This window comes from Columba livia, chromosome 2 (genome assembly GCF_036013475.1).
Source record: "Columba livia isolate bColLiv1 breed racing homer chromosome 2, bColLiv1.pat.W.v2, whole genome shotgun sequence".
In the NCBI taxonomy this organism is placed as follows: Eukaryota; Metazoa; Chordata; class Aves; order Columbiformes; family Columbidae; genus Columba; species Columba livia.
Genome location: NC_088603.1, coordinates 52664824 through 52692320, shown reverse-complemented (window position 1 = coordinate 52692320; position 27497 = coordinate 52664824). Strand labels below are relative to the sequence as shown.

The 27497-nt window shown below is 38.9% G+C and overlaps 1 protein-coding gene and 1 long non-coding RNA gene across 3 annotated transcripts in view; one reads left to right on the top strand and one right to left on the bottom strand.

Moving 5' to 3' along the window:
- Positions 1-1580: 1580 nt before the first annotated feature.
- On the bottom strand, positions 1581-9924 carry LOC135578491 (uncharacterized). The gene is made up of 2 exons (XR_010470186.1): positions 9799-9924; positions 1581-3884 (listed from the first exon to the last, which is right to left on the bottom strand). It is a non-coding gene; the product is annotated as an uncharacterized LOC135578491 (long non-coding RNA).
- A 788-nt stretch (positions 9925-10712) lies between these two features.
- The window catches only part of PDCD6IP (programmed cell death 6 interacting protein), a 34721-nt gene continuing 17936 nt past the window's right edge, over positions 10713-27497 (top strand). Inside the window, exons 1-6 of one of the 2 annotated variants that reach the window (XM_065051973.1) lie at positions 10713-11118; positions 17743-17797; positions 19501-19570; positions 22818-22945; positions 23522-23675; positions 26857-26957. In XM_065051973.1, coding sequence (XP_064908045.1) covers positions 10913-11118; positions 17743-17797; positions 19501-19570; positions 22818-22945; positions 23522-23675; positions 26857-26957 — 714 coding nt within the window. In that variant the 5' untranslated portion in view covers positions 10713-10912. The remainder of the gene's footprint in view (positions 11119-17742; positions 17798-19500; positions 19571-22817; positions 22946-23521; positions 23676-26856; positions 26958-27497) is intronic. The other variant, XM_065051972.1, reaches the window with a different exon arrangement.

Below are 27497 nucleotides of genomic sequence, written 5' to 3'. Positions count from 1 at the left end.
AGCATGGCATTTGCAGTTGTTAGTAGAGCCAAGAGATACACTACTCCTCTCAGGGAATAAATCAAAAGCATGGCATGAATATTATTACTTTGAGCTTTGTTTTGTGGCTAGAAAAAAATGAGCTCCCTATCACTTCCATCAGTATCCTCTATTTATGTAGGCAGTGCTGAGTGTAAGGGTGGAAACACGATTTACATGGTAATTGTTTTCAAGGGGTTTTTTCATTCCTTTTTATTAGTGATTTTTTAAGATAGAAGGGAAAATGTGTGTTTTGTTCCTTGATGGTAAAAATGTTGGGGGTAGTACAGTACAGTACCTCCACACTGTAATACACAGCTAATTGGCTTGGGGTAGTGCTCCTAGAAGCTTCTTCGAGAAGTAGATCTGGTGGGGGAACCTCAGGAGCCTCTGCACTGTTTGTTAGATAAGTGACCTTGTACATTTCCATCTGTCTTCACCTGTTGGCTCTTTACAGTTGTATGTGGTTTCAGAGAGCATTTTAAAATTTGCTTGTACAGTAATTCATGCAGTTGTGCTCTTCCTCTGCAGCACAGTAATACTGACAACACTTAGAGAACCGAGACAATGTCAGACAGCTTAGTTCCTTTCAGGTGTAGTACAGAACCAAAAGCAAAGGCAAGAAATATGCATTTATCTCCATTCTGAAGTTGCCACAGGCCAGTTTGGTCCCTGGAAAAATTCCAGCTACCCTAAGAGTTGCCCTAACTTGTACCATAATTGCTGTGTTTCCCATAGGACTTTTCAGCACTATGCATGACAAGTACTAAAGAACATCTCAGCCACACCTCAGACTGCTTTCATGCTGGCTCACACACAGATATTTAGCAAGTACTATCAGTCTGATAAATTCCTATTTTTTGGGGAAAACCTCTTCTGGTACAGGTGTTCTCGAGAATGTGAAAAGAAGGGGAGAGACAGGGACAGTTAATGGCCACAATATATTATACTAAACCAGAAATCCCTGTTTCTTCTGGACCTGGCATGAGAGTTCTTCTGGCAAATAACTTCTCTGCTCTATCTAAGATGGGTCTATTAATATATAATTGCTTCAATTAATGTCTAACTTAATTAACATTTACAAAGTGTTCCTAAATCTTCACAAACTCAATCCCTTGTATGCACCTATAGTTATCTACTAGGTATTGTGGCAAATAAAACCACACTCCCTGTGTTCCTCATTGAAGATGTGAAAACCCCCAACATTTTGCACTTGACCTAATCGGAACACCCTGAACTTGGTGCTTCTTCACAAGAAGCATTCTGAGTCATCACCTTAGCTTGCAATAATTGCTCATGGTCCTCCGTTCTTCACAGGATTCTTTACACTATTTTAATTCCTCTGTTTCCTTGTGTATAATCTGGCTAATATGGCGTGCTCAAACATGGTTTATTATTCTCTGTGGGTATGTTTGAAAATGGGAGGGAAAATGAGGGAAATGGAGCAATCTTTTTGTTTGTCAGTGATGAGATACACAGTCAGCATGTTGTCACAGCCCAGGAGTGTGAATTACTGGGTACAACTATCACACTTCTGAAAAAAAATTCTCGCGAGCCTTAAGTTTACATCGTTAATTTTTATCTTTGCTCTTAACAAACAATACATCACAAGTAAAATTTCCCATCTCTCACTGAGCTGTTTTTTGGGCACATATTTTGATGTGCATGTATTTAGACCTCATGTGAGTTCCATACAAATGGAGATGGTTACCGTTGAATCACTGCATGCATTTCTGGGCAATAAAACAGAATATTTAAATAATTAACATATAAACATTAGGTACATTGAATGGAAAGTCATATTGAATCATATACATAGTAAAGAAAAAAATTCTTTAGCTGCTTCATCCCTGAAAATAGGTACTTCATTAGTCACTGATAAAGTGCCATGTCAAGCAGGTAATACTGGTAAGATCAAAATGGAAAAAATTACAGTCAGCAAGTGGAACAAAACATGCCATGGGAAAATGAATTGACCTGCTATACTGCCTCCCATCTAGCTAACCAGTCGCAAGCATATTCTTTGAACCCTGTCAAAAGCAGAGGAAGTAGATAGTAGAAACAAAAGTAGATAGTAGGGGTACAGAAGTGATACACAAAAACATGAGCCTGAAAGTAGACAGGCACATGCACACCTGGTGTTACCAGAGGTGCACAGGCATGAAGGATTCAATTGGTAAAGAAGCGGTTAGTCTTTGCATTGTCCTTTGTGAAGTTCACTTGCTGTCCTAGAGTGATTACAAAGACAATTTAATGCCAGTTATGCCTAGTCACCGTCAAACTCCTAGCTAAGTAGTTTGTAGGCAGTGCCAGCTGATAGCGGAAGTGACCGCTGATAAGCCTGTCAATGCTTGCACAGAGAACAGATAGTAATTAAGCGTTCATTTCAATAAAATATTTGAAGCAGGAATATACTGTCCCACATTCCTTGAAATATCTTTTTATGTATGTCAACATCTCTGTATCTGAAAGGAGAGGAAACAGGGTTAAGTTGCCAGGCATACTAGTTCGAAAGGAACGTGACATTACAGTTTATACCAGTCAGTGCGAGTGGAGGAAATGTTGCATATACAAATCAGCTGAATATCTGATTCCACAGCAGAAAATATCAGTTAAGAAAATTGATTTTTTTCCCCCTGCAAGTGATTCATTACAAAAATTTCAGTCTGTTTGTATGACAGGAAGAACTTCAAGGAACTTCAGAGGGAACGTCAGGCAGAGCAACCTGAGAATTCATGAAGTAAGGAGTAGGGATAATCTCCTGAGCTTGCAGAACATAATTGGCATGCTAAATTCCTTACAGTAATATTTTACGTACTGGCATTAGTCAAGCCATGTCCAGATACTTCATGCCAGGACAAAATCATATATGACAAATAGCGCACTGAAATCTGCCCTAGTTTATATAACTTTTGCAAAGATGTCGATTGAAGTGCAGTCTCATAATAAAACTGGCTCGTCCAGTGTCTGTCAGACTCTCCCCTTTAATGTCTGTCAGACTCTGTGATGTTCTATGGATGTCCTACTACAATTAGAAGCAACTTTAGCCACAGTTTTCTCCTTTGATTAAAAAAAAACCCCAAAAAACAAAAACCCCAAGCCACCAAACAACCACCACCACCAAAAAAAACAAAACATAAAAAAAGGTATATACTGTAAAAATACCTTTGATCAAATCACCCTCCCCTTCCCTTTTCTGTACAAAAAGCACACTGCTAATGCTGGATTTTGTTGCCTGCTTGCACCATGTTTGGCTATATAGAACCAGTAGTATGATGAAACAGAAGATTAAACCACATCTTTTGCATCTTTTTTAGACTGCACCACTGCAAGTTTGTCTATCATTTCTCCTTTGAACACTGCAAAAAAGGCATTTTTAGGAGGAATCATCTGACAAATCCTGTTGCCATTTATTTATCCCCAAATTTTTGTGGTCTGGCCAAACTTTTTTCAAAAGAGCTGCCTGTACTGGCATTTGTTACATTATGTAACAGAGAAACTTTGTTCTGATTCACAATGTTTGGAATGTGTAAGATAAAAACCTGACATTATAGACAAGTTTAACGGTAGGACATAAGGATCTTCACTGCTCTCAGAAGCAGATTCCCTGTATTTTGTTATTAGAGGTGGTCTTTGTAAGTCAGTCAGTGTGTATGTTCAGGAGATGTTTTGAACCGGGAAAAGTCATAAACCCCTTCTTGCATGGACCATGGGACAACCCTGATCCCAGCGTCTTCTTTCTTTTGCTTGATCTTTCAATTTTTTATAAGGTCTCAGACTGTCATTCACTGGAGTGGGCTCTTTGCAGAGAACAAGGACCACAGTTCTTCCTGGACTGTACTCCCGAGGAACAATTCATTCAATTCCTGCATTAGAAAGGGAAAATATGACTTTACAGCTTTTAAATCAGGTCCTTGCTTTCCTCCTTACATGCCTGTCACTGCCCTTGGACCTAAAATTAGGCCTTGCCCCCTCCGTCATCTCCTAATACTGCTCCAACAGTGTGATTCTGCTCTGTTCAGCACATAATGGCAAATTCTTTCCCTGACCGTGAGACACTTTTACGTCAGAGATTCCATCTACACAGAGACGATGGTCATACACCCAGATGAGGGTACAGAAGGTTGTCGCATATGAGCACGCGCAAAAAAGTACATCTGGCTTTTGACTCGCACTGGTTCAAAACCCCTCAACGTCACTGCACCGAGTAGGCAGAGCACAGTGTCTCATTGTTTATCTGAATTAGTGAGTAGGTGGCAAATAACCTAGCAACAAACCAAAGAGACGCGCTCCGCCTCACACGCGAGCAACAAACTTGTCTCTGTCGGGGCACATGTATGCAACCCGCATGAGGGACAATGCTTAGTAGTGTCCTCTCAAAAAACAAGACCGCTCTGTGCAGTGGAGGAGTCGTAGGTGTGTGAACTGCAGCTTTCTACAGACGCTTCTCCACCTGAAATGCTAAAAATAAAAAACTGTCAATAGAGAGGATTGTTTAGGAGTGTAAACCTCTTGCTTGCCATACAAAAACTCTGTTGAGTGACAGAACTGAATTTCAGCAGTGTTTCTTGTGGACTTTATCAAGTGAAGGTATCTCTGTCAGGATCTTATCTACTGTCCTTGTTCCATGCAGCAAGAAGGGATCTCTGTACTAGTAAGCATTATACTATTTAATGACTGACTACCTAATTGCCTAATTCCACCCAGACCTATATGAAATTATTTCTGTTTGAATATTTTATAATAAATTTTAGGATAAGAAATAATCCAAATTGAAAATACTGTTGAAAAAAATGCTAAGTCAATGATGACATATAAAGAATATTCCCCAATTAACCAGATTTAATTTCTTTTATATATTCAATGTAATAAACCTAGTAGTTTCCAAATTATATATGGAGTTTTCTAGTCAAGCCTTGTAATTGTAAAGTAACAAATAGGAAAAAGCATTTTCCTTGCACTGAGTATACAGGCAAAACCAATATAAAATTTAATTACATATTGTAAAACACCAACGAAGTAAAAATATTATTTTCTGCTTCTTTGAAGGCTACTCTGTTATTTGGTGCAAAAAAATACTTGGATGAAATTGATGACCTCTTTGGACAAAATTATTGATAAAATGTGAAATACAAAGCTTTAAGTAAAGAAAGCAATGTTTTAAATTGAACAAACACAAGCTGTTGCTTTAGGTATATCCCATAGTGCAATCATTAATACATTTGCATTATTTGGTAATACAAACTTTAAGTGAAAACTTTCTAAATTCCTGATCTTAAGGGATAGCTTAATCAGTCAAGCATGTAAGAGCAATTTGTAAAATCAAAACTCTTATCTCTTCTGGAATGAATAAATAGTCACGTACTGAAGTCTCAATTGTTTATTGTATTAAAATTAGAAGCAATAGAAACACAGCATAATTAGGGGAAAGATATATTGCAAGAACTTGTGTTTCAAGGTCATTAATTGTTCCTTCTTAGAGTTAAAGATGTGATAACATTAGAACTCTATCCATCTCTTGTTGGGGCTTCTAAAAGCCTATGACAGTTCAAGGAAATGTTCATAGCAAGAAAAAGTGCAGTGTAAGACAATTTAGTCCACTATCACAAAAAATGGACATTTGATTTTTCATCTGCTCTAAATGCAATATGACAGGTACTTTGTTTTCCATTTCTAAGGGTAAAAAAATTTTAAACTCCACAATTTATATATATAAAGTAGAATGAATGATTTACTAAGTAACATCAACAGTTCAGCACTGAACAAAGGTAGAACAAACCTTTTTGTGTCTTTCAAAAAACTTTCAGAGGAAGGATCTGAACTTTTTGCAAACCTCACACCATAAAGCCAAATACTCGTGCATGACTTTGGATTTTTCAGAAACTTCTACACAAGGTTTGATTCTGTAAACAGCTGTACAATCTACCCAGGATTATGACAATGATATTCTCTATTACATCCACCTCTTATGTGTAGTTGCCCCATAACCAATAGAAGGATAACAAGGTGTAAACTTGTATCCTTATATTCTCATTCAGAGTCAAGTGCCCATTTTGGGGGTTACCAGTCACCTGACTTCTGTCTGTACATCTATAGCAATGCATATTTATATTTTATCTTGTATCAGGATCATTACTTATGTAAACATTGCCTCTTTTTAAGTAGAGAATATGTATCTGGAAGCAAAATGTGACTGTACCCTAATACAGAGTATACAGGACTACGGTAGTAATAGCTAAATAGCAAGCAGTTTTTCAATGCATCGTAAAGAAGCATTTTATACGTTCGTATTTGTATGTCTTGGACTAATCCTAACTTTCAGCTTTTGGGAAACAGGTTTTAATAGACTCTCAGCTGTTTCTTACTGAACTGAAACTTGCCGCTGGTTTCTACAACCTGTGCTGCTTTGTAAATCTTCTAAAACCACAATGATATGAATAGTATAGGTAGTAAAAAAAAAAAAAAAAATTAAAAATAAATCTTATGTATCCTTTTGAGTGGGACATAATTTTACCACAGATTTTTAATAGGATATATGAAAATACCTTAGCAATGCTTCTGGTGCTTATGAAGACCCACTACTACAAACCATGATGTGGGACGGTGAAGAGATGTTTCTTCCTGTTTATGTGGTGTATTTGAGTAACAAGCACAGGCACTATCATTATGTGATCAGTATTATGGCATATTTCTGCTGAAACTTGGGGAAAATTCTAGGCTGCACTCTGACTGGCCTAACAGCTGATTTTCTTGTAACCATTTCTGGAAAATTTTGCACTAATGCTTGTGGGATTCCCTGTTTGCTCTGCTCTAGTCTGTCTACAGTGCACCAGGTAAAATTATTTACCTAGGCCAACAATTTCCAGGTCTTGCATAATCTCTCCCTCTTTAATATCTTACCTAAGTTCATATTAATTCACCTCTATCTTCTCTTTAGCCTTATCTGATCCCCACTTCTGCTCCTGCTTGCCATTTATTTAATCTGCAAGGTTCTTTTCTGTGCCACTAGCTATGCATGTGAGGCCCTTCTTACTCTAAACCATTCTGCCAGCACCCTATCCTCAAGCAAAAATCAGATATAGTCACTATCCTTATCTAGATTGTGATTGAAAGGCAACTTTGTTATAATTACCATTATACATAAGTGTCTACCATAAGTAAGTGCACATACAGTATTGATTTAGACCAGTTTTCCCCCTTCTCCAACTTCTCATTTCTTCATCCTGACCTGTATTACACCTGGAATTTGGACCGAAGATGTGTTTTTCTTATTTAGCATTGGAACAGCGGGAGGATGGCATACCAAGCATTCCTGTGAAATGTGGTGCCACAAGCACAAAGATAAGCACAGTCCCTGCCCAGCTCAGTTTCCTACCAATGTATATTCTGGTTCAGGTCCCTCCTCACCTACAAGAAATACAAAACTCTAATAAAAACAAAAATGAGGAAAATGGCATTAGTAGTTCCTCTAAAATTTGAAACAAAAGGTAAATGTCAAATTTGAAGGAAATGGTAGAAATTCTTCCTGGGCTTTTGATTATGGGCTCTTCGGGAGAAATTTCATTCATAGGTCATGAGAATTTTACATCTTCTTCTAAATGGGCAGTAGGACTAGATGGTTATTTGGATCCAATCAGAGCTGCTTCTGATCTACAACTTGTTTTCCTCATTCCATCATTTTGGTAACTGATGATAATCACTCCTGAAACTCATGGTCAAAAGATGATAAATGATTTGGTCTTACTGTATCTCAGCTAAACATTATGTTAGGCATATCAAAATGGGGTTAGATCTGACTCATTAAATAAAGCTTTAGGCAAGAGGACCATCAGATTTAATGAAATGAACAATTAGGGCCCCTATAACTTCCTTTTGCTGATTTTTGATTTGTTTAGTACAGCATTTGTTTGCCAGCTAGTGCTATTGGTACAGGGCAACTCTTACACTATGGATAAAGCAGCATGATCAAAATCCATGGAATAAAATGCAGCAAATACAGAATAAAATCTTGCATCAATGAAATATCTGTACACAGAATTTGTGAACAGAAAGCAAGCACAAAATAGAACATCAAAGTTCAGTGGAAACTTTTCTGACTCAAAATTGTAGAGGAAAACCATGAAGCATGCAGAAAAGCCAGTTTGCATATTGAAAGCAAATCTAACTTAGAAATACTTTCGCAAAACTGTGGTGCTCTACATATACATAATGGTTGTTCAGGAAAAAGAGGAGAACTGGGGACACCTAATCATCTGTCTACACTAAATTCAGATATATCAGTGACCTTGCTAATGCTTAAATAAGGCTATAACTTGCTTAGGCTGCATTACTTCAAACATTTTAGGTCAAACCTGTTTTAAAGTGTTTCTCTTAGATACTGTAACAAATTTGTTGAAGAAGGAAGTATGGTTTAAAGCACAGGACTCTGAGTCAGAACATGTAGATTAGCCCCCCTGCACTGATAACTACTTATTATGTGGCTTCCTCATCTCTAAATTGGGAAACAGTACTTAAATAGTTAGAGGTAACAAGGAGACAAATCATTACTGTTTATAATATTATAATTGCAATAATCAGAACAAAGCCTTCAGAGGAGTACTGATTTATTAAAAAATCTGTGGGAAAGAAGCAAAACACCTGTATGTTTGAAGTTCTGGTAACTTAATTCTAAGACAAAGTGAAATTCTGCACTGTGTTGGTGGACGGTTTAGGAATGCAAAATATCAGTCGCTGCATTTGTTAAGCAACAGCCATCTAAAGGTCACCAAGGCTCCAAAGTAGAACTATGATCTCATAGCTGCAGTTTTTGCCCTTCCCTGTTCACACCCTTTCCGTGTTTATGACTGTTACGCTGGGAGGTATTGATGGCTTCCATCTTCCATATATAGACAGCCATGTATCTTGTAATGATGTGTAGGCTGACTATACCCCATAAGGTCTTGATGTTGGGAACAAAGGGAGGCAACTGCCCAGCTGACTGTATCTTAAGACTGACCAGAATCTAAGCTGGTGAGGGTGGAGGTTTTCCCTGGGACAGGAGAACGCAGCCAGTGCAAGGCTGACTCAGGCCAAGAGACCAAGTGTATGTGGCCAATAAAACATGGAGTAAAAAAAAGCAGTGAGGAACTCACATACCCAGAAATAAGTAAGGCAGGAGAGCTTACTTCCTATATGAATTGTGGGACAAAGATCCTCCCCCCCTTTTTTTTTTTAACTGTAAAAATAAGTCAACTACTATTTGGTTTTGATTAACCTATGAGAAACTGAACTGGGTGCTTACTCAGTGCAGGGAGGCAGGAGCGCACCCAAGGAACCGTTAACATATATATTCACTTCTTGTGAATATAACAGAGAAGCAAACTGTGAAGGCTAACCACTTGGGGCCCACCGAATGTGACAAGAAGCAGCAGAATGGGGACAACTCTACCACCTCCTTCCCTGTTGCCACAGCATCTCTGGATTGTGTACAGGGATGGTTAATACTGGAGGAGCTGCCCCTCCCAGCGGTGACAGGAGCACTTAAAACTGATTTCCCAGGCTCTGCCCTTTTCCTCTTATGCCACCACTTTACAGGTTCACCAGATGACACAGAAGAAAGCTCTGCTGAGTACAGTACACTTTCAGTAGGGAGAGGTCATCGGATTTAGTTCACAGCAAAACCCATGACCTACTACAACGTGAGACCAAACCCTTTTACATAATTTTAAAAAGCACTTTTACCACTCCTTTTCATGGGATCATCACCTCGGTGCTTACGTAATAAGAAAATTGCAGGCTTACCAGCCTTGGCTGTCTGGAACAAGTGGCAGAAGAAACAGTGAAATGAGAGCAAGCGCTGGATACTCATTTTAGGTCCCTCGCAGATTACTTATTTCACCTATTTGTGCTATGCTGGGCTGAGTCAGCAGAAAGCAAGCGTGATGACGTGCCTGCCGGATCCACAATCACAGCAACGCGTGAAACCATGCCTTTTGCTGCCCATAGCAGCATTTAAAACGTTTTAAAACGTTTGCTGCAGAGAAATAGCGCTTTACTGCATTTAAAATCCGATTCTTATGGTGGGTTAAGTATGGGACCCTTTGCTGCCCTCTAACGCGTTTTACTTTATTTAAAACACCGATTCTTAGGGTGGGTTACGTACGTGACCCTTGGCTGCCCTCTAACGCGTTTTACTTTATTTAAAACACCGATTCTTAGGGTGGGTTACGTAGGTGACCCTTGGCTGCCCTCTAACGCGTTTTACTTTATTTAAAATACCGATTCTTAGGGCGGGTTGAGTATGGGACCCTTTGCTGCCCTCTAACGCGTTACTAGCCGGACCCCTCCCTAACTTTTCCAGCAGCCGCTGCTTTTACCGCCGTGTCACAGCTGATGCCGCCGGCTAGCTAAGCTCCCCTTACCACAGCTGAGCTCCGCGGTCACATCCTGCGCGAAGCGGCGCTTTTCCAGAGGCAGCACTCGAGCTCCCGGCCTCCCCGCACCGCCCTCCTCCAACACCCCACCCCGCACCGCCGCTGGTCTTGCTCCCTTCGGTGCAAACGCGCGGCTCCCACCGGCTGTGCCGCCCCTGCGGACCCGGGCCGGGGGAGCAGTTTTGGAGCAGCGCGGCGCCGCCTCCGTGTCCCGCCACCTCCCTGAGGCGGCTGCGCCTGCGCGCGGGCAGCGGCGCGTGTGACGGCGGGCAGCGGGGGGCGGCGCGAGTGACGGCGCTCCGCCGGGAAGCCGCGCGACGATCCCGGAAGCGCGCGGGGCTGCGGCCGCGGTCGGGACAGGCGGCGGGCAGCGCGGCGGGCCGGGCCGCTCGGGCAGGAGAAGAGGAGCGCGGAGCTGCGGTGACGGCGGCTGCTGCCTTGCCCGCCTCATCCCCATCCCCCGCGCGGCGGCGGTGGCAGCCATGACGAACTTCATCTCGGTGCAGCTGAAAAAGGCCTCGGAGGTGGACTTGGCCAAGCCGCTCTGCAAGTTCATTCAGCAGAGCTACCCGGGCGGCGACGCGCAGGCCGACCACTGCCGCGCCGCCGAGGAGCTCAGCAAGCTGCGCAAGAGCGCGCTCGGCCGCCCCCTCGACAAGCACGAGAGCGCGCTCGAGACCCTCCTCAGGTAGGGGCTGGAGGGCCGGGCCGGCACAGACCCCTCGGCGCCGGGCGCACCCCCTCCGCCGGGCCTCCCTTCTCCTCTCCGCCCGCTCCTGGCGGGGCGGGTGCGCATCCCCCCTGCCCCAGTTGCCCTGAGGGGCCCTGGCGGCAGCTCCAGGCCCTGGGAGCGGCGGAGCCGGAAGCAGGTGCGGGCGGGCCGGCCCAGGTGGGGCGGGGTCCGCCGGGAGGAAGCAGCCGGGGCTGCCGGGCCAGCTGCAGCGGCCTGTGGGTTGCCTGCCTGCCCGCCCGCCTGTGTCTGGGGCGGGCGGGTGGGCCAGCGCTCGGGTGTCTTGCAGCATCTTGGGGTGCCCTGTCCTTACCGCACGTCGTGGGATGTCATATGATGACAGCGCAGGGTTGGCGGGGGAGGCATAGGGTGGAGCCCGGTCAGCTTCCCCTTTGTAACATACCAGTCAGGGTTGGATCTAGGTAGAGATTGCAGACTTATTTGTTAATGAGAAGAGGGCAAGTGTATCTTTTGTTTTAGTGTTACATTTTGCTGTTACAGCTGACAACTTTTCTTCTGTTGTCTGTGTTTAGCGGTTTTTTGATGTATTTGTAAATACATACTTATTTTCTGCATTAACACAGTTTGCTATCAGAAAGTTTACTGGTGCCTCTTGAGCTGGAATTATCATAGGGGAGGTGAGCAAAAGATTCATTTCTGCCTTTGGCCCAGTAAACTGAATAACCTGCATAACTGCTTTAGGATAACTGCTCCATCATTTACAAAAGCACTCACTCTTTCCTGTTTCTCTCTAGAACATTTATGAATTGCATTATTGACTTACTGTGGTAATCCTGTTGTTTTCTGTATGTTTGAAATGCTTTGAGCCCATTTATTTGTAGCTCATGTCCTCACTGTGGTCATTGTGATTCATTTACCAGGCTAATACTAAGTACACACTTCTATTTGCAGTACCAGATTTCTTTTTTTTAAGAAGAAAAAAAAAAGATGGATTATCTAATATAGAAGTGATACCTGTAGACATGACACATTTCTGTAATACTATGAACAAGCAGAAATACATCCAGTGTTCACTAGAATTTCTTAGAAATAAACTCAAAAAAAGAATGAAGAGGAATGGAAAAGAAACAAGTCACTTATTAAAAAGAAGATAAGATTTATAAAATGAGTTACTGATTTTTTTGAGCTTATCAACCCTTCAGTGGGTGTTTGGGCTATAAAAGCTGTGACTATACTGATTGTGTTTTACAGTATCTTTGTGGTTTCCTGTTCTATTCCTGTTTATTGCTGGGTATGCTTTTGAAAATACTACCATGTATACCTTTTCAAGGTCAGGGAAAAAACAAGCATCTGTGAACCAAAAGAGGGACTGTGCTAGCCAAATTGAAAGGCATATGACTATCTTCCCTTGAACACTGGACTTGAGTTTCCTGTTTCTAAAGGTCGCGATGGGGTTTGTGATTAGTTTCTATGGGAAATCCCTGTTTGGCCCAGCCACATCGTATAGCTTCACCCTAACAACTCTACATCACCAAAAGAAGAAAGCTGTCTCTTCAGTTCTGGCCTTTCTCTTATGCCATTTCTGGAAGTCATAAGGTGTACATGGTTTTCTGACAGGTGAGCAACTTCAGTGAGCTCAGTGGAAGGTCAGATGAACACTGGAGAAGTTAAAAGTAGTGTTGCTGAAAGCCAAGGGGCTGAGCGGGACCTCCCTCTTTTAGTGCCACTATGTCATTAAATTAATTCAAGCCATAGTATGTAACTTCGCTGCAGGTTTTCTCTCAGATTAATGGAGGGAAACCACTTGCAATTGCTTAATTACCAGTTTTCCTTTTGAGTCAATTCCATATGCACTGATCTGTCTGCTGTTGATTCATAGATGAATTCAGCCATCCAAGGTATTGCAGTAGTCAGGAGGTGCTGAATGAGGTTCTGTGCCAGTGCCACCTTATGTGCGAACAAGATGTGATACCTGTGCGACACAGAAGCTGCGCTAAGGCATCCTCATGTCAAACATTTGCTTTTTAAGTTGCATTGTTAGATAATATTTGTTCCCTTTACAGTGGAAGTGGGATAAGATGAAGGTCTGAATTAACTGTAAATGAGAGAAAATAGGATTGTCAGATGTATGTTTTCCTTTAACAAGTTATGAGTGGTTTGTCCTTGTCTGACCATTTATATACATTACAGTTGTTGGAAAATAAGTTTGTTCTTATTCTGTTAGAATATTCTGACATATATTCTGTAAGGTGCAGTTACTTTAAAGGTCAGACTGTCTGCGCACCCAGAAGCTTGAAGTATCCATCTGAGCTTATGATTGAAAGAGCACAAGCGTCTCAGTGCCTTGCATTTCTTCTGAAAATGCCATTACCTCTTCCAGTGTTTTCCTGTTGCTATTTAAGGGTTGTACTCAGTCTTATGTTTAAGTAACAACTTTAGCAAGATTTTTGTTAAAGTTGGAGTTCAAAACTTCTTAGTTAATGAAGTAAGGTTGGAAGAGCTAATTACAATGTGGGTAGCCTTTGCATGCATTTACTTCTTTGTGGCTTTTTATAGACCATAATACCTAGCAGAGCACTTCAGACCATTTAACTGTTGAGAAACGAGGGCTTAATCTTCTGCTAATTAATCTAGGATTTGCTCATGGTTTTTTAATCTTTAGAAGCCACGTTTTGCTGAGTAGCTACTGCAGGTTTTTTTTTTTTTTTTTCTTTTATGGAAGAAATGAACTCAGTTGCAGCCTAATTTCCAGGAAAACTTTGAAAGTGTGTGGTATGTTGTTGTTTGACTGATGATCACAAATGCTTCTCTTGGAGAAGTATTCGAGGTAGCCAGTGAAAAGGGTCACAGTGTAACTGGGGAAGACCTCAGCCTGATTCCAGGCTTTCTTTGTTTTGTGAGAATCTGAGCACTCTGAAGGTGACATAGGTGAGCTTGGTACAGATGTTTCCCCTTAAATTCTGTCATAGCAGATTTATTTTCTTTATTTTTTTTTTTTTAAACCTCCTTTTAAGCATAATTACAGCTTCAAGGGGTTCCTTGCTTTCTCTCTTCATATTAAAGATAGTCTGGATTTCATTTCTGTTTTCTGGAGGGATGGGATGGTGGTACAATTTTAATTGGTTTAATTCTGCTGACAACTCTTGCAGTTCTTTTAAAAAAAGAAATAAGGGGAAAAAAGGGGGAGGGGTGCATGGTTTTATCTCGAATGGTCAAATCCTCTGAGAGCTGAAAGTTGCAGTTCTGTTTTCCAGCTGTGAGTTCAGAGCTCCTGTTCTTATCTAGAATAGTGGAGGCAAATGGTGGTCTCTTTTATGTTCTTTTGGAAGAGATTTTTCTTTATGGTTCTTTGAAGGAGGAACAGGATTTGAGGTTCTTAATGCAATACATCTATTTTAATTAAATTCTAATTTAAACCTTGACTTCCAACTCATTTAACTGCTGTAACTCATTTTTATTAGCATTTGGTAGTGTGTAATGCCTGTTTTGGTGAAAGATTGCTGCACTTCAAGAACTAGATCTGTGTTGCTGATATCTATCCTGTCTTTCGTTGCTTTAGTTGGAACTTGGGCAGTTGACATGTTCGTGTGCTTTTTTTGTAGTTAGTCACTTTGGCACAGCCAAACACACAATGTTCATCAGCTTCTGTTCTTTGTGTGTTGATAGCTAGATTACTGTAAACCTTGTTTCAAATAACACCTTCATATTTACTCTCATCCTTCAATGTGTAACTGATGTGTGCATCAGATGTAACCATTCCTTCAATATTTATTTTCTGTCTTTGTACTGCTAGTTCTATGCTGTTCTGTGGTTAAGATATTCATTTACCATTTTATTTATATATGTTTAGTTTATATATACAGTTATATATGTTTAGTTTTTATATACAATTGTATATGTTTAGCTACTGCTAAACAAAGCTAATGGTTTTATGCTTGTGTGATTTTTTTTTTTTCCCTTTCAGTCTGCAGAGTTTTAAAGAGCTCTTAATCTTGAGTAGAATTTCAAGTTCTTTAATGAAAAGGAATGACATCACATGCTTAAAATAGTAAAGAAAGTAGTAACATAAGTTCTGATCTTGTTAAAAAGCAAGCAAACAAATGACCCTGTCTTGTTGGTATTCATTGATGTTAAATACAGAAATGTGCATATTTGGGATGAACATATACCTTCTTGTCTTATTTTCTTTGCGGTTGTGTTGACATACAAAGAATAGTCTGTTTGCAGACAGCCAATGCTTAGGCGCAAGGCCATTTAACAAGCTTTGCTTCTTGACTACCCTCCCGGCAGATGAGGACAGGATAATCGTGGAAAGTGGGAAGACAACTCAGCTTTATTGGTGGCTTTTGGTTAACAAATTAAATTGAGGTAGGAGGAGACAGCGTGGGAAGTCTCATTTTCTTTCTGATACTGTGTGAAAACTACTGTGTTGAGACCAGCTCAAGTCAGTGAAGGAAGTACATGTAAATATTTCAGTTGAAGTGATATTCGGTGCTAGTATTGAACTCAATTTTGTACTGCTTGTGTTAACCTGTATCACTGAAACCTATTAGGATTGGGGAAAAAAAAAAAAAGCATGATGGCGTGATAAATCAGACCAACCCTAAACTGATGAGAGCGCGCCAATATGCAAAGCTGAATTTCTCTAACTACAGAAGGGATGCCCTTGTGTATGATTTTTATAGATCAAGCCTTGGATGTAAGATCACTTAAAAAATTGTAACTAAATTCTGTTTAACTACTGCTTTGTTTCAAGTGATATGTGCTTTCAAGGTATGGCCATCTAATGAAAGATAAAGAAAACAGACAAATGAAAATTCTTTTACAGAAAACAAATGTACATTATTTTAAAGTCATTACCTTTCATGTGCTAGCTTCATAAGTATTGGAATAAACTAGTTACTGTACTATCACATAGCTTAAAATTATCAGACTCTATTGCCAATATTTTAGCTATTTCTGAAAAATGCCTTTGATTTATAAAGTTGAGTCTCTCAGTGGAGGTATATTTGAAATCTGACTTCATAATGGCTGCTCTTGTGCTAGAAACCTCAATGCTGAAGTATGGCAAAGTAGAATACAGATTCATGGGTTTGTGTAGACAGTAAGAAAAATTACCATTTGCTTTAAAGTCCACATTAAGGTGTTTGTTTTTTTTTTTTTTTTTTTTTTTAACTTTGCCTTTTGCATACCTTGTAAGTTATTAAAAGTTAATCTTGATTAAATGGCTGTCACAGTAAACATCTGCAGACTTTTGTTTTAACTTTAGGAGCAATTTCTTTCAACTCAATGATTAGTAGAAGCCCTGCTGGGTTACTGTTGCAGATTATTGTAGCTTTTGGTACAGTTTAGTATGTTATGTCTTAAATCGCAGTGGCTCAGTTGTAGTCAGAAACCTGTAATATTTTACACACTGGGAGGTATAATTCACTGGAGACTATACTAGCACTATTTTTGTTGTTGAATATGACTTTTAAAAAAATGTGTCTTGAATTTTTAAGCAAACATTTATTGCCTGAAGAACATAGACCTTGTACATCTGCTTCATGTCTAGATCAATAGCAATTAATATTTAATAATGTAGAGAAACAGAAACCATGTTAACCCTGTTTCACAGGCTGTGAAACTCATTGCTACAAGGTATTTTGTATATTGGGAATATAAATTGTTAAAAAAAAGAATTTGACCATTATAATGATGGGTGTATGCCCATATGGTATGTGCTGTGGGAAGAGGAAACAGGCTTTACATGTTCTGTGTTCTCAGGCGTTGGCAGTTTAAAGGCTTTCTGCTCTGCATCCAGCCTCTCATGTTTTAACAAGTGATGCGGGTATAGGGTACAACTTCAGGAAAACTCTGAATTGCTAACTGTTGCCTGGATAGATTGTGTGAGGGACAGTGCTGTACTTGGTATATTATCTTTCTGGCATTCTTTCCTAAACATCTTTCACAGTGAGTAGACAAAATATTGGTACAGAGGAACTTCTGTTTTTAATTCACTGTGACTGCTACAATATACTCTAATGAAAACTAAGCTTACAGCTAAATTATTTTATCAAGGATTAAGCTTTGCAGTTGATATTGTGTGACGGAAATGGCATCTATTTCAAAGACATTGAAGTTTAAATAGATGAGTCAGAAATTGTAAGGGAGTAGGCTATAATGTTCAGATCAAGAGAGTGCAGTGTAGCTTGTTAATATTGTGTTAAATGCTATACTTAATTTACTTTCTCAGCATAACTTAATGTCTAATGTACTCTTTGTCTTCCTGTACATATACAGAGACTCCTTTGCATGACATTATTTTCTAATCTACACTCTATCAGAAAGAGGAATGGTTCAGCTTCATCTGTGATACTCTTCCACTTCTGACTGAGACAGGGTTTCCATGTTATCTATGGAAGACTGCCTCCAGTTGATCTTGTTCCTCTACTGAAAAAATCCTTTTAGGCAGGTTTTATCTCTGTCCTGCAAATCCTCCATAGTTACAAATGACCTTCACAATTTATTTGTGTGTGGGATTGTTGTGCCCTTTTGCTTACATGCCAGTGTAAGAAACCAAATTCTTAATTTGATTTATCTAATAGCTTTTTCTTCCTTTTTTTTTTTTTTTTAATGTAGATACTATGATCAGCTGTGTTCAATTGAACCGAAGTTTCCATTCTCTGAAAATCAGGTAAGATGACTTACAAATCATTAAACTGAATGATGACACCTACGATGTATGACTTCTAAACCTGTACCTAATCCACTAAACAGCACTTCTTTTGGACAAGGCATTTAATCTCTTTGAACCTTATATTCTCAGTCTCTGTTTATTTTCTAGTTGGTGTTCACATATAGTCTATACTGAAACTTCACCACTAGTGGCCATAATTGCCTTCATTTTACAGATTCAGGAGTGTTTGACTTTGGTTAGCAGTCACTGCAGTTTAGGTCAGAGAGTTGTGCTGTGCTGAGTCCTCTTCAGGTCTCCTTTTTGCAGGAAGTCTTATTTTGTACTATGTTACAAGGACTTTTTAAAACATAAGTTCTATGGGAAAACCTTTAGCAATGGATGGAATATGATCTTTGGCTTTTAAAGTACAGTAGATGTTACATTTGCAACAGCTAACAGAATAAGCCCACTTCAGAGTTTACCACTTTATTCCTACCTCTGCATCTACAAATTACGTAATTTTTAGGTAGATATTGGTGTTCGTTAAGTGCTTGTTTTTTTGTTTTGTTTTGTTTTTCCTACCATATTTCTTTAAAATCCTGTCTCTAAGGAAAAATTCAGCTTAACTCCTATATATTGAAGTCTTCCTCAGGTGGAGACTGGAATATATATTTAGGCTCCTGTATTTTGATGGAAGAAGATGTAGGTTTTATTTGGATATATTTAAAATTGGACAGAACTTGCGTTTCTTTCCTGATCAAGTAATATTTAAATGGTAATGTTACGACTAAAAGAAAAGATTTATTTCAGACTTACAGATTACAAGTAAGGAGATAGTTTTAATGCAGTTCAAACTGATTTGAGTTTTGCATGTAGCTTCATTCACTTGTAGCCAATAACTACACTTTGGGTTTTAGTCTGCAAATGTGGCGATCTGCAAAACCTGAGGAACGGAAAACTGCAAAACTTTGAGCAAGTTCTGCAGATCTGTAAATTCTTCCACCAAAGGGAAGAAATAGTCAGTGGAAGCAGCAATGAACAGCTGGGGACCACAATTTCCTGAACTAGTATTGCTGCTAGAGGAAAATTCGTTATTAAACCTGGTCTGATATCCATTGCCTACAAGTGGTTTGATCAGCTGAATAAAGAATAAAGTTGTTGAACTTCAAAGCAGATTCTGTGAAGTATTTGCAGTGTCTATGAAATATATGCTGGAGATATAATATAAACCACACTATCTTTACTTGCTTTCTCTTTCCTGAGTGCATTTCCTGATAATGCTACTACTGAATTCACTCATAAAAATGTTCCAATATGCTAGTAATTTCGAACAGTGGAAACTGCCTGATTGGGTGGTTTCCTTTAACTCTGACTATACCGGACTGTCAGACTTCTTGGGGGAGGAATATCTTGGTTTGGACATAAATTTGCCTGTCACTCAGAATATGAGCACAGTGGACAGATGATTTTGAGAATTTCTGTCTTGTCTGCTTGAAATGTTTTGAGCAAACTAACAGGAAGGAAAGAAGGTATAAAAATATATTTTTTTAAGTAACTCTTGATGACTTCCTGAAATTTCCAGAATGTGTGGAATATTACAGGTGGATTAGATGTTTTATGCAATTAGAATAGAAAAGGATAAGTATGTGAATTTTTGATATTTTCTGAAGATTTCCTATTTAATTTTAGAGATAAAGATCTTTCTTTTTCTCAACTTTCAGGTCTGTGTAACATTTACATGGAAAGATGCTTTTGATAAAGGATCACTTTTTGGAGGATCTGCCAAATTGGGTATGTGTGGAAGTATTAGTGATACTAAATTTAAACAATATTTTTATATAGCTGAATTGTTAATCATCTTTCTAGTATTTTCAACTTAGCTTTTGAATGAATGCCACTATATTGGTAACAGATTATCACTTCAACATTGTTAACAAATAAATGGGCAGCATGCAAAGAAATTCTGTAGAATTGAGAGTTAATATTAGTTTTCCAGAGGCACAAATAGATATACAGTCTGATAATAGTTGTGCTGTCTGCTCTTCAGACTTTTTTCTGGCAGCAGCCCCTGCTGACATTAATAAAAATTGTTCAATTTATATTAAATTTCGGTGTAGGTTTTTGGTAAGTCAGCTCTAACTGTTCCAGAGGAACAAGTTCCTCTTGAGGTGTGCTTGTGAGTGAGTTCCTTCAGAAGAAGGGGAGTAAAGGTGGCTGGCTTCAGTAAACCAGTGTGATGTCACATTTTGTTCAAGAGAATAGAAGGATCTACCCATGCTGAAAAATGACTTGCGTATCACTTCTTTTTAAAATATTTTAATACAGATTTGAGCACTTAAAAAAATGTTTCCTGCAAATGTAGGAGTTTAAGCCTGTGATTTAGTTTGGTTATAGAGGAAGTTCTGCACCACAAATTCAGGGTCGTTAAATGTTGTTTTGGAACACTTGCCAGTATAGAAACTAAGACTAAATCCTTTTGAATTAAATGAGGAGTTGTTTGGTCATGTGTCATAGTACTTTATCGTTTCCATTTATAACTGAGCGTTCATCATGAGTAGCATTGCAAGATGACCATTGCAATTTTGAAGTTCCAGATAAAACCTGAAAACATGCTAGAGTACTTATTCTCTTTTTAGTTTTTTCAAAGTTTGTGTCCTTTATATAGTTCTCTGTTAGCATCTACTGGAAGTCCTTGCAATTTCCCATGTTCTGAATACACCTGCTAAAGTTGTGCTTGTGTGAACTGTATGTGTAACAATACACCACATTCTTATGCATAAGCAGGTGGTGCGCACCTTTTCTTGCTTTATTTTCTGACTGTTCTAAGAAGTCCTTCTGGAAGAAGCTTCCTGAAGATGCTGTGTTTTTTCTCAGAGTTTGATTGGTTCTGTCTTCTTTGGGGTTAGCATTTAATGATGATTGAACCTGCTCCATAGTAGAGTTCATAATATTTAATTGTGACTTAAACATAGTCTGTAAAGAATAAGTAATCATAACATTGATGATTACCCTGAAGACTTGAATATATGTGATGTTACAGCAGCTTGAAAGGCTTGCTTGTCTGCAGGTTAATTACATACTAGGCTATATAATGTTTGAGGCAGATGCCCAGAGATTTATGCAAGTGTCTGCATGAAATATCAAAGAAATTCTTAAATGAGATGTGAGTAATGCTCAGTTAACCAAGCAACAAAATAAATTTTATTTTGAAACTTTAAAGCAGACCTTAGTGGAAAAAATTAACAAAAGGAGACCTTTAGTATATATCTTTACATTGCCATATCATAGATTATGCAGATGCTGCTCTCCAGGTTAACTAGAGCATGTGTTTCAGCATTATTTCAGATCAGAATTAGCAGTGGGGTTTCCCAGTGTAAAGCAAAGTTTTCAGTTACTGAGGGAGCAAAGTTTCTGTTGACTTCTAAAGAGGAGGCAATCCTATCTCCAGATGGAAATTCAGTGTAAAACTCCTTTGACTTCCATGAGGCCAAGATGCAGGGGTGTGACTTGAGAGTACTGGCTCTTGCTGTGGTGACAAACTTTTTTTCCCATCTTCCCCTGAGTCTCAAGTCTGTATCACAGGGGTAGCTGACAGATACTGTGGCTGCTTGAAAAGTGACCCAGTTCGCAGGGTGGCATGTAATCTGAAATATGTTGGCTGAAGTTAATAGGTAGAGCTATAAACAGATGAGTCTGAGGAAAAGCTATATTGCTAAACAGCTGTTCTCACTGTAGTAAATCACACTTGAGATGCAGGCCAGAGTATAAAGTAGTTCTGCAGATAAAGTAATTCTGCACTTCAGAAACTTTAAAGTCGTATTTTCATTTTTTTTGTGTGTTTTAGTTGTTTGAATGATGTATAAGTTGTACAAGATGTTCTTTTTAGAAAAAATTCTAGAAAATAAACTACAGAAGAGAGATTATATAAATGGCTATTGATGAAATACAGCGATTGTGTAGCTTGCTTTTCACTCAGGGAGTCAGAATGGGAAAAACAGCATGTCAGATTTGTGGCTGCTGATCTCAAAATTTAGTGCAGGTCAGGAACTGCTAACACGGAAACTTCGGAGTCATGTTAGATAAATATGTAGCTATATAAGGAAGCTGGATGTTAGTGAAATGTTTTAAGGATAACTTAAAAGGTATACCTGGGTTTGTGAAATTGAAAATTAACTAGTTAAGTATGCTGTATTCTCCAAGAGGCGTGTCTAGAAACTTTCTAACAGTAGTAGGAAATGAGTATCTACAGGCTTTAGATTTTCCAGTACTGGTATGTGGCCAATGACCTTTTGAAAGCCATTAATAGGTTCAGAATGGTTTCTGTTTGGGTATTACTGTTTCTAGAACTCTGGGCTCCATCCTCTGGGGCCAGGATGTACTATGGGAGTTGAATCTGGACAGGACATAGTATAGTGAGCACAAGTTTTAATTAAGTAAATCCTTAGCTGTTTAAGTACATGGATAACCAAGATATTTGTCAGTATTTTCAGTCTGAAACAATAGCTTTGAGAGGTGAAAAATTCCCTGCATTTCAATAGGTAGTAAGATAGAGGATGTAAAAATCTTTGGCCTCAATCAGAGAAGGGTTGTTAATCTTGCATTTAATATACAGTAAGAGCATGTAATTGGGCAATCATTGAATAGTCATTAATGCATGGAAGTTCATATTTCAGATTATCCTGCAGTAATGCATGTGTTTCTGTACCTTCAGGAGCCAGAAAGCTGTGCTCTACTTAGAAAGACTTTCAAATTATTGTGTGTATTGTGTAGATTTTTGTGCTACTGCTTTTATGCTTTATGCCACTCGCTGTAGTTCTTCATGTTGAAAAGTTTTGTGTAAGTACTAAATTAGACTATCTAAAGCCTTCAGAATGAAGACGGCTTTGACTTTAAGATTTCAGCATGATTGTTACTTTCTTTGGCTTTAAACTGTTGATGTTTTTAAATACGGTTATTGGTAGTGTTGGCCTCATCTACATGCTAGACTACAGAAGTTTATTTTCTTAACAATATGGGTAACTGTCCATTTTGATTGCAGCTTTGGCAAGTTTGGGGTATGAGAAGACCTGCGTTTTGTTCAACTGTGGAGCATTGGCAAGCCAGATTGCAGCAGAACAGAATCTGGATAACGATGAAGGACTGAAAGCTGCAGCTAAGCACTATCAGGTACAGAGGCTCCCTGCTTATGCTTAGGGATTCAGAAACATTAATCGTAAAACATCAAATAAGTATCTCTCAATTTTAAAGCTGTCTGTACACATAAATACGCATATACATATTTTCCCTCTCTTAATTGCAAAGGTGGATTGGCTAAGTAGCTGGTCTTAGCTCATATTTATTTACCAACTTTGAAGGATTTAATTCCGTAAGTTCCCCATACTCCTTCCCTCAAGTGTGTGGTAACTAATAAGCTTCAGCTTAAGATTTAACCTTTTCAGCTAGTATGAATTTTAGTTTTAACAAATAATAATCTTTCTTCTTTGTGGAATGCATTGAAATTTAGCTGTTCTTATACTGTTAGGTGTAGCAAGTATACCTTTACTTACAGTCCATAAATGTCTCAGTGTAAGTGGCTTTAAGAACAAGATGTCACAAGGAATTATTTTTAGTGCCTAAATAATAGATAGGAAGCCATATACCAGAAAAGCTCTAGGTTTTCTTAAATGGTTGTATGTATTATATTTGTAAGAGAAAAATGTATTTGGAAACATGAATGATTATATATTATTTTGTTTTGCTTAGTTTGCGAGTGGTGCTTTCCAACACATTAAAGACACTGTTTTGTCAGCCTTGAATCGAGAACCTACAGTGGACATCTCTCCAGACACAGTTGGAACTCTCAGTCTTATTATGTTGGCTCAAGCCCAAGAAGTCTTTTTTTTAAAAGCTACTAGAGGTGTGTCTTAATTTTTGGCTTGTATATTTATGTGCTCATTACAACTTCCACAAAAACTTAGAAGTGTTTTAAGTTATTAAGAGCTTCTAAAGAGCCTTTCAGAAGCTTTTATTTTTGTCTTTACTGATTCTGCTCCCATTCCCTTGAAGGTTATTGGACACAGAACTACAGATGCCACTTCAGAATTTGTCTAAGGTTCACCTGACAATGCAGTTGTTCCATTTGCTTGTCCTTTATTATGATGTCCAAAACCATTAGTCTTCATCTTTACAAAGGATTATGTTGGTTTATATTATTTCCTTCCTCCCCCCCCCGCCCTTGAGTACAAAAGACATTCTCTAAAATAACTGAGAGTACTAGAAATGGTGCATAGGGATTTTACCACTACTCCCTCCACTTCTGTCTGGGGAATGATTTAATGAGAATTGAGAAATAAATGGCTGTGCTAGGAAACAAAGGAAATTTCCTAAGAGTTTAGGGGAAACAAATTCTGTTTGATTGCTCCTAATTTTAAGAGAAATTCTTTGACCAAGTCTAACTTTGAGAATGCCCAGTTTATCTTGGAAAGTGGTATTTTGCAGGTGGAAAAAAAAAAAATCGCATCCCTAACTGTTAAAGGCTGATTGTGAAATACTGGTTCAGAGGCTGTATATTTTAATACAAGCATTAAAGTGCATATGCTTCAGAGATGTTTCCTGTGGAACAGTGCTGTCTTCGGTACAAGATTTCTTCCAACTCTCTGCTATGCTGCTCTTCTCTCTGTCTTTACAAGAAATTGTGCATCTAGAAATTACAGGTATCTAAAAGCAGAACTAAGGACAGAAGTCGCATGTGATTGTCCACCAACAGCTCTCTCTCCCCGGGTTGTTTGGAATATAGTGGAGGAAGGCAAGGGTTATCTTAACTGGGATGTTTCTTCACAGGGAAGATGGCTGAAAATCCTTGTAGCCTTACTGCTTTTAGCAGAATCTCAACAAGACATTGTCGTTTTTCAGTCAACCGATAAATTATGTTTATGTTCTTTATCATTCTGGTAGCAGTGTTCTAATCTCTGGCTTTTTGGGCCTTGCTTTGAAATAAATTTGTATAACAAACGTCTGAAACTTTTCTTCAGAGCAGGAGGAGACACTTAGCTCATTTTGCATGGGAAATAGATCTTTCTGTTACCTTCTTGAGTTCTTCTTATCCAAAACATGAAAAAGACAAAGCAAGGCTGATGTAAAACCCACATGTGCTCAGTGAATTAAGATTTTTGTGACTATTCCCAAGACAACAAGTCTGCCAATGTTAGAAGGACAGTAAGGTTAATAATCATTTGGCTATAGAGGTTGTAGATTTTGCGAGATGTAGAGGTTCTTTTCCCTGCCAGGAAAGACATTTTTTGAAGAATCATGTTTGACAACACAATTAATTTCAGAAACCTGTTTTTTCAAGTGGAAATGCATCAAAGTTTGATTTCAAAACTCAAATTTAGCTTCTTGCTCCGTTGACTAGCTTACTTGTGATTTTCTGTTTTTTCTCTCATGTGGGACAGTCAATTTAGCAGCTTACTAGCTGATAACGTTATATCTGATTTAACTGAGTTTATTCACAAGTTGAAAGAATGTGAAAGTGTTCAGCAAAAAACAAATTGGTCACTGAAGTCTAACTCACTGCTTAACTACAGATCAGCTCTTTACATTTCTGAGTCTTTCGTAATGTTTTCTTTAAGTCTGCATTTGTTTGCTTTTCCATCTCAAGGCTTGCATTGTAGCTGCAATATTTTAAAGATATGTGAGTAAAAGCTAAAGCTTCTGATGGTGAAAGATCTATTCCGAGCTCTCTGCATGGATAAGTGTGTCTCCTCTAACATTTCCTTTGTTAATGGAGATGTAGTTAATATGCCAGTATTTTTTAATTCTCTTTTCTTAGAGCTGAAGCTCTATGACGGAAGATGCTACTACCACACACTAGGTGGGGCTAGAAGAACAGTCTATTTAGATATTATTTGCTTTGGTTTTATTAAATTCTGCCCTGGACAGAAACATTTTAGCAAAGGAGTAAGTTGCTAGGCCTGATAAGATCCTTTTTCTCCATTTGTCATCTAAATCCCATTCCACAGTGAAAAGGTCTTTCTGGCATACCTTAAATGCATTTGCCTCATTGAAAGTAAATACATTACATCATAGCTCGTGCCTGAAGTGTTGTAAATAGATGTGCGAATATGCTGGAGTGAGCAGCTCACTTGGGAATTCTTTTGATTTAATTCTGGCAATTAAGCATACTATGCAGACTTCCTTATCTCCCCATACCCCCCATTCATGCTTATCAATCTGGCAGTACATAAAAATCACCTGAGTCAGAGGATACTTGTTTGTAAGGGCAGCTCTTTAGAGTGGATAGCTGATGTTTGCATTGCCTGCTGTCTCTTGGAAGGCTCAGTTGCTACTGCAGCCCAGAGGTGATAATAAAACAAGGTAAAGATCGATGAAGCATGTTTCTGTTTCAACAGTTTTGGCATTGGGAACAGGGTGAGGACGTGAGGCAGGGAATAGCACTGCCGCTAGGCACATGCAGCTCTGATATGAAATAGTGGATACCACTTGGAGGAACTGTGGTTATTTATGTCTAGGGATGGTGTTTCTATACTCACTATCACGTAACAGTGCTGCAGAGCACTGTGGAAAGGACCAGTCCCTTCTCTTCTGTTGTCCTTCTGTGAATTTGTATGAGTCCTGACATGGAGCTGGGCTAGAGAACAGATCCTGCTGAAAATTTAACTATTCTTTGCTAACTAAATTTCAGTTAAATTGACTGTGGCCGCACAAATGCGTGTGCTGGCACAAGAGAAGGGCTGGGAACAAGCTGCCAGAGCTAGAGTGGGACTGCAGCTTTTATTGGCAGCTTGCCATTGCTCTGAGGTAGTAAAGCATCACTCTTAATCCCGCATAAATGCCAGCGGCTGCCAAAAGATCTCTTCTACAACTGACTGGACTTTCAGTGTCATGGTTAAAGTACAAAAATCTGGAAACTGCAGCTGAGTGTCAAGAAAGAAGAATGGGATCCCACTTTGGAGCTATAATGTAAAGTTAAACCCTTCAAATGCAGTTATTGCTGTTTGAAAATGAAGTAATTTTCCTGCTGACTTGTAAAAACTGATGATAATCATAATCGTTCTTTGTGTTTTCTCTCCTCCCCCTAGATAAAATGAAAGATGCTATCATAGCTAAACTAGCTAACCAAGCTGCAGATTACTATGGAGATGCTTACAAACAATGTCAATATAAAGATACTTTGCCCAAGGTTAGTAACTCTCATGGAGATAATCTGAGATCTGCTGTTATTGTGCGTAACTGTTATTGTTTATGATGTACTTGATAGAATACACTTAAAATGTATCCTCAAGAAAAGCTGACATTCCTACATTTCAGTGAAATGAGCCTGCAATTTGACAAACAGTGAAGAATCTAGGAGGCAAAAGATAGTGTGTTTGTTTTTTCAACGTGTTTTGTGTAAAGTGAGCTTGTAATGTTTGTAATAGCGTTTAGGGATGCTTTCTTGGTACTTAATGCCTTACTAAATGTTTTTCAAACTAATACTTTCTAATGGAGCTAAATTGGCTTCTAGTCTCAATGTTTTCATGTGGAATTTGCTCTTGTGTTGACAGCATGAATACAGTGGTACTGTTCACTTACCTGTTAATGAAAAACATGAGTGGAAGTCAGTGTGTGCCCTCTGTCCTTCTGCCTGTCTTCTCTTCTTCCTCCACCCCAAAACAATCTTGATACTTTTAAATTAAGTCAATTTAGTCTTATCTGCTCATTTGAGTGCTATTGGTTATGG